Raw genomic sequence first — 13,464 nt, forward strand, 5'->3', positions numbered from 1 at the left:
CCCCCAGGAGTCAGGAAGGCATTTGATTTCTCACATTTCCCTCTCACTGTCTGTCTCTGTCGCTAGCAAATGTATGCATCCTTCAGCAAAAATATTTAAAAATCAAAACAAAACAAAATAACTCTGGTAATTGGTGGTGGTTTTGAGTACACTCTTTTGATTGGCAGAATTCAGTATCAAGAAACTGGGCTGCAAACAAGTGTCCACACTGTGTCTATGCATCTGCCTCAAAATTCAAGATCGGGGACCAGCAGTTAGTGTAATGGTTATGTCACTGGACTCCCACGTAGTTGACCGCAGTTCGAGTCCTGGACCCGATGGCTTAAAACTCACACTGGGCACGTGTGCATACATGCCCAAGATCCCAAGAGGAGAATGGAGGAGAAGGGATTGTGATGTGGCCATCCTCCCTGGGGGGTGATTTCTTGCTTTTTATCTCTGTCTCTCTCTGTCTGGCGAGCGCACGCGCCCTATAGCAAAAACCTCTTCAAAAAAAAAAAAAAAGAAAGAAAGAAAAAAGAAAAATTCAGGACCAATGTCACCTTTTTTAAAAAAAAAAAATTCTTGTATTTAACTTTATTTTAAATTTGACCAGAGATGGACAGGCTGAGAGAGAGAGAGAGAGAGAGAGAGAGAAAGAGAAAGAAGGGTAGTGAGAAAGCAAGCCAGCAGGTCTGGGACTTGAACTGCAGTCACTCATGTGGGAGTCCAGCGCCTGTAACCACCATGGCACCTGCCATTCCCTAATGCCATCTTCAATTCTGCCTTCCAAAGTTCATCATCAACACTAACAAAATACAACCCAGAAATCCAATAAAAACTCTAGATTTTATTATTCAATTACAGGTCTTTCATCTCAATTAAGACTCAATAACCAAAGTAACAGACAGATATAAGGAGCAAGATACAAAAATAATTTACATGAGACAGTATGATGATGCATTTTACACTTATAAAGGATAGTATTTTTCTACTAGAAAGGCAACTGCATTAATAATAGATGTCTGTGGGACCAGCAGATGGCATAATGGTTATGTCGCTGGACTCCTAGAGAGCATACTGTGGGTTGAGTCCTGGAACCGGCAGCTTTAAACTTCCACCAGCCACATGTGTGAGTGCTTAAAATCCTGAGAGGAGAATGGAGAAGGAATTGTGGCATAGCCATGCCATCTGGGAGGTGATTTCTTGCTTTCTATGTCTGTGTCTCTCCAGTGAGTGTGTGTACCCTATTATAGCAATAAAACCTCTCAAGAAATAAAAATAATTTTAAAAAAGAGTCTCTGTAATAGGTGTTTTCCATTGTGGTCAAGTCTGTAGTACAAAAATCCCTCATGGGGCCTGGTCATATCTCAACTCTCTCTCCATTTCCTCATGATTTTGGTCACATATATCCCCAGTGTTCTTCTAGCAGCTCCACCTGGGATTCATACACCACTCAGTCATGAAGGGGCTGGCTTCAATAATAAGTACACAGTAGCTTTCCCTTTTTTTTTTTTTTTTTCCTAAAAGATTTTTGCCATAAGGCACATGTGCTTGTAACAGAGAGGGAAAATGAGAAATCACTATACAAGGAAGGGATGGCCATGACACACTACCTTCTCCTCCACTCTCCTGCCAGGATTTTGGGCACACAGGCCAGTGCCCTACATAGTTATTAAACTGCCTAGTCCAAGACTCGAACTGATGTCAGCCATGTAGGAGTACATGCCTTAACCACTGTGCCACCTGTTGGCCTCAGTCTCAGTTTTTATGCCTATTAATTTTTTTTCAAACATCTTATAATAAGAGGTCTTTTCAATGTATATTGTCTTGCATGATAGAAGATCTGTGATAGTGAACTTTTCCATTCTTGAAGCTTTCTCACCAATAGCTCTTTAATTCATATACTTGAAAGTACATGGACAATCTGAAGACGTTCCTCATTATTTACACAGATATAGTTTTCCTCCAATATACATACTCTCACATACTTAAAAGAACCATAAAAAATGAAAGGCTTACCTACCTGTTAAATATTAACATGGGTTCTCTCCAGCATGAGTTCTTTCATGATTTGAACAAAACTAAGGCTTTCTCCCATATGGAACATTTACACAGCCCATCCTCAATGAGGGCTACCATGTGTCCGAAAATCTGGGACATGAACAAATACTTTCCCACGTTTCATACATCTATGAGGTTTCTCTCCTTTAAGTTCTATCTTCGTAAACAACGAGAGAGCTTTTCCCATATTGCTTACATTCACAGGGTTTCTCTCCCGTGTGTTCTTCCATTTATTTTAAAGTTTGTTCAAGTAGAAAAACTTTCTCACATTACACCTATTTCTTTGGTTTCTCTCCTGTGAGTTTATTATGTTTTTGAAAACTATACGCTGAGAAGGCTTTTTCCACATTTTCTACACTAGGAGGACTCCTCTCCACTGTTTTTACAAGTCTTGACCGTGACCAGGACAAGAGGTTTTCCCACATTGCTTACATTAATAGGATTTCTCTCCAGTGAGTTCTTCCAAGATTATGAAAGTAGAAAGAGAGGTGGCTTTAACAAACAACTTACACTGATACCATTTGTATCTTCTTTCATATTTTTCTAACAACAATGAATGACAAAAGGCTCTCTCACACTGCTTACATTAATAGGGTTTTTCTCCTTTGTGAATTCTTTAATACGAATGAAGAGAACTGGATTGACTAAAGCATTTTCCACATTCCTTACAATTATATGGTTTATCTCCTGTGTGAGTTCTTTCATGAATACAAAAGGAACTGGGACAGTTAAAGGCATTCCCACATTCCTTACATGCATAGGGTTTCATTCCTGCATGACATTTTACATGGAAATGAAAGGAACTAGGACAGCCAAAATCTTTCCTATTGTTTACATTCAGCCGGTTTCACTCATTGTAAATTCTTTCATGTGTCTAAACAGAACCCAGGCATTTAAAGGCTTTCCCACGTTCCTTATATTCATGGGGTTTCTCTCCAGTGTGAGTCCTTTTATGGAGATGAAAAGTACTGTTAGAACTAAAGGCTTTCCCACATTCCTTTTGTTCATAGGGTTTCTCATCTCTGTGCATTCTTTCATGTCTTCGAAAGGAACTACAATAACTAAAGGCTTTCCCACATTCTTTACATTCATAGGGTTTCTCTCCTGTGTGAATTCTTTCATGCATACGAAAAGAACGTGGACAACTAAAGGCTTTTCCACATTCCTTACATTCATAGGGTTTCTCTCCTGTGTGACTTCTTTCATGAATACGAAAGGAACTAGGACAACTAAAGGCTTTCCCACATACCTTACATGCATAAGGTTTCAATCCAGTGTGAATTCTTTTATGTTTTCGAAGACCTCTAGCACAAAGAAAGGCTTTCCCACATTCCTTACATTCATAGGGCTTCTCTCCTGTATGAGTTCTTTTATGAACACGAAAGGAATTTGGACAACTAAAGACTTTCCCACATTCCTTACACTCATAGGGTTTCTCTCCTGTGTGTATTCTTTCATGTCTTCGAAAGGAACTAGGACAACTAAAGGCTTTTCCACATTCCTTACATTCATAAGGTTTCACTCCAGTGTGAATTCTTTCATGTTTTCTAAGAGAACCAGAATAACTAAAGGCTTTTCCACATTCCTTACATTCATAGGGTTTCCCTCTGTGTGTTCTTTCATGTTTTCGAAGAGAACTACAATAACTAAAGGCTTTCCCGCATTCCTTACATTCATAGGGTTTTTCTCCTGTGTGATTTCTTTTATGAATAAGAAAGTAATATGGATTACTAAAGGCTTTCCCACATTCCTTACATTCATAGGGCTTCTCTCCTGTGTGATTTCTCTCATGAATACGAAAGTAATGTGGACTGCTAAAGGCTTTCCCACATTCCTTACATTCATAGGGTTTCTCTCCTGTGTGACTTCTTTCATGAATACGAAAGGAACTGGGACAACTAAAGACTTTTCCACATACCTCACATGCATAGGGATTCAATCCAGTGTGAATTATTTTATGTTTTCGAAGACCTCTGGTGCAAACAAAGGCTTTCCCACATTCTTTACATTCATAGGGTTTCTCTCCTGTGTGAGTTCTTTTATGAACACGGAAAGACTTTGGACAACTAAAGACTTTTCCACATTCCTTACACTGGTAGGGTTTTTCTCCTGTGTGTATTCTTTCATGTCTTCGAAAGGAGCTAGGACAACTAAAGGCTTTTCCACATTCCTTACATTCATAGGGTTTCACTCCAGTGTGAATTCTTTCATGTTTTCGAAGAGAACCAGAATAACTAAAAGTTTTCCCACACATCTTGCACTCATAGGGTTTCTCCCTGTGTGTTCTTTCATGTGTTCGAAGGTAACTACAATAACTAAAGGCTTTCCCACATTCCTTACATTTATAGGGTTTTTCTTTGTGTGTTTTTTCATGTGTTCGAAGGTAACTACAATAACTAAAGGCTTTCCCACATTCCTTACATTTATAGGGTTTTTCTCCTGTGTGATTTTTTTCATGAATACGAATGTAACGTGGACTACTAAAGACTTTCCCACATTCCTTACATTCATAAGGTTTTTCTCCTGTGTGAATTCTTTCATGAATACGACAGGAATACCGACAAAAAAATGCTTTCCCACATTCCTTGCATGAATAGGGTTTCACTCCAGTGTGAATTTTTTCATGTTGTCGAAGAGAACTGGAATAACTAAAGGCTTTACCACATTCTTTACATTCATAGGGCTTCTCGCCTGTGTGAATTCTTTCATGTCTTCTAACCCAACTGGGACATTTAAAAGTGTACCCACATTCCTTACATTCATAGGTTTTAACTCTAATGTGAATTCTTTCATGTCTTTGAAGAGAACTGGGACAATGAAAGGCTTTCCCACATACCTTACACTCATAGGGTTTCTTTCCAGTATGAGTTCTTTCATGGTTTCCAGTAGAACTGGGAGAAATAAAGCCTTTCCCACATTGGGGATACTCATAATGTTTCTTTCCAGTGTTAGCACTTTCATGCTTTTGATCAAAACTAAGATCATCATAGGTTTTCCCACATACATTACATTTACACAATTTCTCTCCCATGTGACTTCTTTTATGGTTTTGAGTAGAACTAAAAGAAGTAAAGCCTTCTCCACCAGGAAGATACACACAGGGTTTCTCTCCAGTGTGTGTTTTTTCATGTAATCCAAATAAATTGTGATCATCAAAAGTTTTACAACATACCTCTGGCTTATAAGGTCCAACTAAAATTTGAGATCTCATGACTCTTTCCACAGTTTTGCTGGAATCGAAGGTTTTTACATTTTGCTGATGATTATGTGGTTTCTTTAGGTATTCTTTACAGTCATAAGGTTTCTGTTCTCTGTGAGCTCTGATAGGCCTACTAAGAGATAAGTGAACCAAGTCTTCTCCACACTCACTGTTTTTGTATGGTTTAAGTCCAGGAGGCATTTGCTCATCTAGGTGGTTGGCTGTAATACAACTGATGGGTTCTTCACATGGACAGCTTTCTTTTCTTTCATATAGTCTCTCTAATACATAACTTCTGTAAAGAATGAGAAGCACATTACTAGAGATTTCAGGATTAGTACATGTGTATTTAACAAGTACTAAATGGGGCCTATGAGTGGCATGGAGGTAAAGGCTCTAGAAGTCATCTTAACAGCATGCCACTGGCTTCTTCCATATTTATTTTCTTAATGCTACTTCCAAATAAACTATTAAGCAAGCCCTAAATGTCTATATCATATTTACATAGTTATTTTTGAAGAAAGATCTGTAGAAATAAATATGTTGAAGCTAAGTTTCCTATGCCTGTTTAAAATTTTATGACAGGCTTTCAAGGGATATTTCTTTGTCTTGTGAGTGTAAATTACCTTTGATTTTTCCAGGTATTTTGATACTGATCTTCAATATTCTGGTCTTCCAATTTTCTCCCTAAAATATATACCCAGAAACATCTGTGAATTATAATGGTATTTTTAAAAACTAGATTCTAGGGTCAAGATAAACTATGACATTGTCTGATTTATCACAAAATATTCCTTTTTCCTTGTTGGAATATTTTGGAAAGGCAATGATGATTAGAAAACACTTGTGTTTAACTTAGTGAAGAAATGCTGTCATCCTTACCAATATACTCCAGGTTCTTGATGGTTTCCCACATCACATCTCTGTAGAGTTTCTTCTGTGAAGGGTCCAGCAAAGCCCATTCCTCCTTGGTGAAGTTCACAACCACATCCTCAAAGACCACTGAGTCCTGCAACATCCCACGTGTGTGGAAGAAAAAGGCTGAGACTAAGAGCACAGGGAATCTACACTCAATTCATAAGTCCACAGGATGCTACAGACTCCATTCATTCTATACTTTGGTCATGAGAATTCATCTCTGTTTACAATCATTTCCTCCTATATAGCAATTATAATGTTAAAACTGGACCCAATAGGTGTTGTGCTGGTTAATGTGGTACACTCCATATGGCCAAGTGTGGTTCGAGTTCTGAACGAAACAGCTTCAAATACAGGCTAGTATGCATGTGTGTTTGTTCCCAGAACCCCACAATGAGACTGGAGAAGGGACAGAGATGTGGTCATGCCCTCTGGTGACTGAATTCTCATGTTTCTTCTCTTCTAGTTGCTGTCTCTGACAAGTATACATTCCCTGTGGTAAAAACCTAAAAATAATTAAAATGATGATAAAACTTATATATTCAGTTCAAAATCAGCAAAACACAAATACCCATCTTTTCATAAACACAGAGTTAAGATGTGCTTTATAGCAAAAATTTCTCTCAAAAGAAAAAAAATGAAGTGAGAAAAATTAGAGTATAAAGAAAAAAATGAATGAAGCAGGGCATGTCACACTGGCCATAAAAGCAACAATTGGTCAATTAGAGAATAACAAGTGTTCAGGACCTTAGCAAAGACATACTTATGCACGTGTGAAGAGGGTTGGGTGACACACTCTATTGCTACTTCCTGTACTTTACCAGATATTATATCTGGGCAATCTCTCTCTCAAGAATTTATTTTGCATTTATTCTTGGAGAAATACACAAGACGATAATCATTTACATTAATGAAAGAAAATGAAGAATCCAATGGAAGGGAGGTTAGTAACATGGCAGTCAGTCTCTCCAATCATCAAACTTCCATAGAAACAAAGCAGAATGTTTAGAAACAACTTTGTCAAAACCCTGGAAAATCACCATTGTAACTGTCCTGTTTGTAAACTACTTTTTTTCCTTCTTACTCTGGTTTGAATTGAGCAATCCAAGTTACTTTATTTTCCATCTCAACTTCTCCTGCCTAAAAGCAGCCCTATAGTGCATGCTGTTCTGGGTACTCCCATCTTCCACTGACTTTAAGACTGTCCTCCCTTGGGGCCGGCAAGTGGCATGGTGGTTAGGGGCGCTGGACTCCCACATGGCCAACCACAGTTCGAGTCTCGGACCTGGTGGCTTGCTTTCTCACTTCCTCTCTCTCTATCTGTCTCTCTCTGATCAAACTGGAAAATAATAATGATAATAATAATAAATAAAATAATTCTATATATATAAAAAAGACTCTCCTCCCAGATGAGTCCTGTCTCATAGCCAGGAGGTAGTAAGATCAAACTTACTAGCATGACAGACTATCCTTTAGCCCTATCATATTTCTTCAAGGTCAGTCATGCTTCCATCAGGGTTACCCTATGAAGTTTCTATAAAATACCTAAAAAACAGGGTTTTTTATTTGCTGTGTTTTTTTTAAAGGATTATTTTTATTTAACTTTACTTATTTATCTATCCATTTATTTTAATTGACCAGAGAGGGACAGTGAGAAGGAGAGAGGGAAAGAAAGCAAGCAAGCCATCAGGTCCAGGACTCAAATCGTAGACAGCCATGTAGGAGTCCAGTGCCCATAACCACCATGCATCTGCTGGTCCCTATTTGTTTTTTAAGAGAGTCCTGCTATTATAGAATGCATGTGCTCACTGGAGAGACAGAGAGACAGAAAGTGAGATATCACCCCCCAGGGCTATGGCTACACTGCAATCCCTTCTCCTCCATTCTTCTCTCAAGATTTTGGGCATGCACACACACCTGGCTGTTATGAATGTTAAGCCACCAGATCTGGGACTTGAACTGCAGTCGAATACGTGGCAGTCCAGCCAGGTAACCATTATGCCATCTGCTGGTCCCATGGTTTTGCTTTTTCTACTCAATGTGAAGACAAAAAAGGCAAATGAAAAATAGTGGAAAAGCTTTCTGGAAGTTTTATTTGTGCCTGTTCAACCTCCTCATACATGGTGGCAGCTTAAAGACAAGTCCTAATTCACAGTGTAGGAACCTTGTTACTTGCTTCGGATAGATTAAGGTAGGTAAGTCTTATTTACAACTTATTCTATTCCTGTCTTTCATATGGTAAGGACCCAGGAGCTATTCCAAGGTCTTCCTGAACAAGTAAGGGAAGTCAGTGATCCTGACTTCCTACAGGGATGAGGTAAGGGTGGGTGTCTTTCTCTGTCTCTGGAAATAAATACATAAGCTTAAAAAAAAAAAAGAATTTAAATTAATTATAAATCCACATTGCTGTAGGGAGCAGCCAGATCTTAGTAACACAATAGTGGCCTTTGAACACAAGCAGAAACACAGTCCTTGTACTGACACTGCAGAGCTAGGGAAAGCTTTAACAAGAATATGATTCTACCTCCGAGTGTTAACACTGCAGGGCAGTGTTGGTTAAAGGAAACTGTATTAGCCACAGAAGGCTCAGGAAGATAAGCGCAAGCTCATATAGGCCAGCAAGACACCAGAGGGTCTACATATTCAGGTGATAACATCAGAAAACAACTGGCTTTGCATTTCGCTGGGAATGTCACGTACACACGGCTGGCTTCATTAGAGTCTGGACCACCAATCCCCACTTCTCTCTACTTGTATCTGTGTCTGGTTGTTCCCAAGCTACCATTGCTCTCACTCAGCTACATGTTCAGTGGAGCAGCTCATAACACATTGCAAACTCTAAAAACAAATTTTTAGGTTTATTTTCCCATGGCACACGTGCACTGGCAGGGGAAAGAGGTATACATAGAAAGTGAGAAATCACACCCATTTACCTCAAGGTCAAAAGCAATCTTTTCTCCTCAGGGCTGGACTGGGGGGAAGGGCTGAGACCTTGAGACCCTGCCTCCCACATGTTGGAATGCTCAGGAGAAATCGACTAACCCATAGGAAGAAAGGAGGTCTTGTGGCCCCACAGACCACAATCCCTTCCTGCACAAGAACCAAGCTAGTGACCATCCTGTCCCCCACCTTAAACCTGAGGATAGGCGGGACTGCCAGCACCAAGATACTCAGACAAGGTTCAGGGTTCCTTACGGGACCAGGTCACAGTACAGTGACAGGACAGAAAGTCCAGGGGTCCAGCTGCCTGCCCAGCCCCTTCCTTAGCCAGAGGGGATCGAGGACCCAGCTGCACTCGAATGCAGAAGCCCTCCTGATATACCTGTATAAGATTAAAGTATCTGCATGCTATTGAAGTTAAATTACTATCAATTACACTTAGATTCTTACAACTGAGACTATCAAACATGATTACCATTAACCAAAAAAACAAAATATTGATTTAAAAATACACAAAAATAGGTGAGCAAGTGGACTGGATATTAAAACAGCTCAATCCACCCTCTTCGACTCTGTGGTTCCAGTCCTAGACCTGAAGGTATGAAAATCTTGCTGGACACATGTGTGTGCGCCCAAAATCCTAAGAGGAAAATGAAGAAAGGATTGTAATATGGCCATGCCTTCGGAGATTATTTCTCACATTCTCTCTTTTCTTCTCTCTCTCTCTGCTCTTTCCATTGAGTATATATGCTCAATAGCAAATAGTATTAAAAAATACTCAAAAGAAAATAAGGATCCAAATGATTCAAAAAGAGAAATAAACAAAACAAAAATCAGCTCGGTCTGGCCCTAAGGCACTCAGATTAATCATAATGCACGGGATGTACGGTATCACCTGGTTGACCATTATTCTAATCTATGAAGGGCTCATAAAAAAGATTCTTAATACAAAGATTATTAAAGCGGGTTTTAAATCACCCTTACCTAAATAATTAAGTAAATTCTCCCAAATTATCAAGCCCTCCAAGATAATCTTCTGTTTTGTTTTAGGTTTTTGTCATAGAGCATGTGTACTCTCTGGAGAGAGAGAGAGAGTGGGAGGGTGAGAAATCATAACCCCCCACCAGGAGGGATGGCCATAATCACAATCCCTTCTCCTCCAATCTCCTCTCAGTATTTACGGCACACATGCACCTGTGCCTGGTGTGATATGAAGCTGGTTATATCGTCTCCCCAGAAAGGAAGGTTTAGACACTGATTGCTACTCTGTCCTGTGACACCTGAGCTTCTGGCTCTGTAAAGGTTCAACATGAATATCTTTTTCTTTTGATTGCACACATATATTTAATAATATAGTTTTACACAGGATGCTAAGAACACTTTTCTTTGTATTTTATAGAAGGGCTTGAAACATACAGACTTTCTATTAATATTCATACCATAGCACATCCAAACCTAACTCCCAAATAGATACATTATGATTTGTTTAGAATTTAAAGGCTTAATGGTAATAATGAGGGGGAAGAGTGTATAAGCTTATTTTACATAACTGACTGACTAATAAATTCAAAAAATAGTAAATAGAATTTAATATGGTCTCATGCGCCCTGAAGGAGGTGGTGCCCAATTTGGAGGGGTAAAGGGTAATGGCTATGTCCAAATAATCTCCTATTTGGAACTTTTGTGACTGCAGGGTCATGGAAACATCAGTTCCCTTTCTGCCAGACATGATGCTGCCAATCTCCTTAACTCACTCGTCTTTTAAGGTCTGTAAAAACAATTGCAAAATTGAAGTTTGTGCCCTTCTTTCTTGATTCTGGGTATACGTTTTTTTACTAAACTAGTCAATTCTTTCAAGGTTGCATCCATCCATGTGTAGATCTGCAGCTCGCTGGACGGTACTTTTCCGCAGGAAAACTCGTCCACTCGGTGGTGGTGGTAACCCACAGCAAAAGAGGGCACGTCTTCTCTCAGTCTATTGGCTTTTCTGGCTCCATCTTAAATTCCTCCTAGGTAACGCGCGACTCCACCATCTTTCTCCTATGGCCTGCGAGACATTCGCCCTGACCTCCGATCCCTGCAGCAAGCATAAGCACCTTTCTTTTTTTTTTAAATAATTATTTTTATTCATTTTAATCTGACCAGAAAAGAACAGACAGAAAGAGATTAAATGAGAAAGCAAGTTGCCAGGTCCAGGACTCAAACTGTGGTCAGTCACTTGGGAGTCCAGTGCCCTTAACCACCATGCTACCTGCCGGCCCCTCAACATGGTTTTTCTTTCCAGAAACCTGCCTGACACCTTCCTGAAGCCAAGTTCTATGAATCTTCTACAGGTCCAGGGTACCTTCCTCCCTGAATACATAATACCACAGCATAGAAGGAAAGGTTATGAGGCTGTGGTATTGTGTACATGACTTCCACTGTTGTGCTGATCAGGAGCCTCAATGGTGGTCAATGCTACACTATATTCACAAGGCCAAATAACAATGTCCAGCAAGGAACGAGTGATGCAGCTTATGAGATTAATGCATCAAAGAGCATAATTAGTATGCCTTACAGATGTTTTAAGCATAATTACTTTTTAGTTTTGCTATTTGCTCCATGACAATTACATAGAACCATTTATAGAGACAATAAAAATAAACTACTATACCTTTGGGCAGCTAGGTGGTACGGTAGTTAAGGTGCTAGGTCACATACGGCTAACTCCACAGTTCAAGTCCTGCACCCAGCACCCTGAAAAACATGTCAGGTGCATGTGTATGTATGCCCAAATCCCAAGAGTTGAGAAGGGATTATGGCATGGCTATCCCCTCCCCCAGGAAGAGTTTGCACTTTCTCTCTCTCTCTCTCTCTCTCTCCCTCCCTCCCTCCCTCCCTGTATGTCTTTTTTACGAAAGCAAGCCCTATCACAAAAATCTTAACAACAACATAAAAAAGCAACTTTGTTACAGCAATCCCTACATAGCCTTTGAAGGCAATGGTTACAAGGGCCTTTTGACAGGACCCTCAATCGCTGGTGAACTAAATCCAAAAATGGTTCAGACTATGCTCACAGAGGGGCTAATAAGGTCAAGATGCCAAGTATCCTGAACAAACCGCCTGACATTCTATTGAATGTACCTTACCACCTCTTCCATTTAAAGACAACATACATTCTCTTGGTTCAAGGATGGGGGTACTAAAGTTTCTCTGACTTCAGACTCCACTACTGATGGCTAAATAAAACTTTCTTGCATAAGAGGTTCACTCCCTTGAGTGTTTTTTTGTTTGTTTGTTTAGTTTTTTAAGAGAGATTTCTGGTATAGGGCATGTACACTCACCAGAAAGGAAGAAAGTAAGAAATCACCCCGGGGGGGGGGGGGGGTGATCCCCACACACTCCCCTCGGGGGGGGGACAGCCACACCACAGTCCCTTCTCCTTTCAGGTTTTAGGCACGCACACACACGCACCTGGTGTGAGCTTTAAGCCACTGGGTCCAGGACTCAAATCACGGTCAACTACTTGGGAGTCCAGAGATGTAACCTTTAGGCCATGTGTAAGTTCCAATATACTACTTTCAACAACTGAAGCACTGCTGGTGCTTGAATCCAGGAGCTACACATTTTACTCTTCACAGGCTTTATTTACAGTTTTGTTGTTGTTACATAAATTAACCCATTTATTGTAGGCTAATGATATTCCAAATGAATACGGAGCTTCTACTAGTCTTTCGATTCCTTCAGATTAACCCGTTTATTGTAGGCTAGTGACATTCCAAATGTCTATGGAGCGTCTACTAGTCTTTCAATTCCTTCAGTCTTCCGATGGCAGACTACTATGACAGCCAAAGTGGTGTTGTAGGTCCAGGCACCACCAGCTACCGTTTTTATGCAGGAACTACAGTGCCAGGTCCCCACAGCCCGCCTCTTCATCTTAGTTTTGCCACAGAAGGAACAAGTGTACTTGGCATGCTGGCTGATTTCAGTTTTCTTCACCATTTTCCGGAGAGAGGCACCATAGTGGGTCCCATATTTACCGACGATGCCAACCTTCTTGGTGCATTTAGATATATCTCCACCAACTAGCTCTGAGCCCAGAGCTATAGCTTTACAGTTAGGCTACTATACCAGTTCCCTTGAGTCTCTTGTCTAACATTTCATATTAAGTCTAACATTTCACTTAAGTTACTCCTGGGCAAATACAATGAAAGGTAAGGGCTGTTCTTCCAGCAATGACATGCTTATGTAGCAGAGGGTTGACCTTGGGTACAGATTTCTAAAAATATTGGGGTCTGGAAGGCCCTTATTATGGCTTTGGGGGGGGGGGTTTTTTTTTTTTTTTTTTTTTTTTTTTAACATTTTTTTTTAGGGTGGTGTTGTTT

At 40.0% G+C, this 13,464-nt stretch overlaps 1 protein-coding gene across 1 annotated transcript in view; it reads right to left on the bottom strand.

Moving 5' to 3' along the window:
• Positions 1-1,177: 1,177 nt before the first annotated feature.
• The window catches only part of LOC102496505 (zinc finger protein 14-like), a 19,024-nt gene continuing 6,737 nt past the window's right edge, over positions 1,178-13,464 (bottom strand). Inside the window, exons 2-4 of the mRNA XM_027765873.1 lie at positions 6,125-6,251; positions 5,869-5,929; positions 1,178-5,537 (exon numbers count right to left, since the gene is read on the bottom strand). Of these exons, the coding sequence (XP_027621674.1) occupies positions 2,918-5,537; positions 5,869-5,929; positions 6,125-6,251 (2,808 nt within the window). The 3' untranslated portion in view covers positions 1,178-2,917. The remainder of the gene's footprint in view (positions 5,538-5,868; positions 5,930-6,124; positions 6,252-13,464) is intronic.

Source organism: Tupaia chinensis, unplaced genomic scaffold (assembly GCF_000334495.1).
Source record: "Tupaia chinensis unplaced genomic scaffold, TupChi_1.0 Scaffold139785_1, whole genome shotgun sequence".
Taxonomy (NCBI): Eukaryota; Metazoa; Chordata; class Mammalia; order Scandentia; family Tupaiidae; genus Tupaia; species Tupaia belangeri.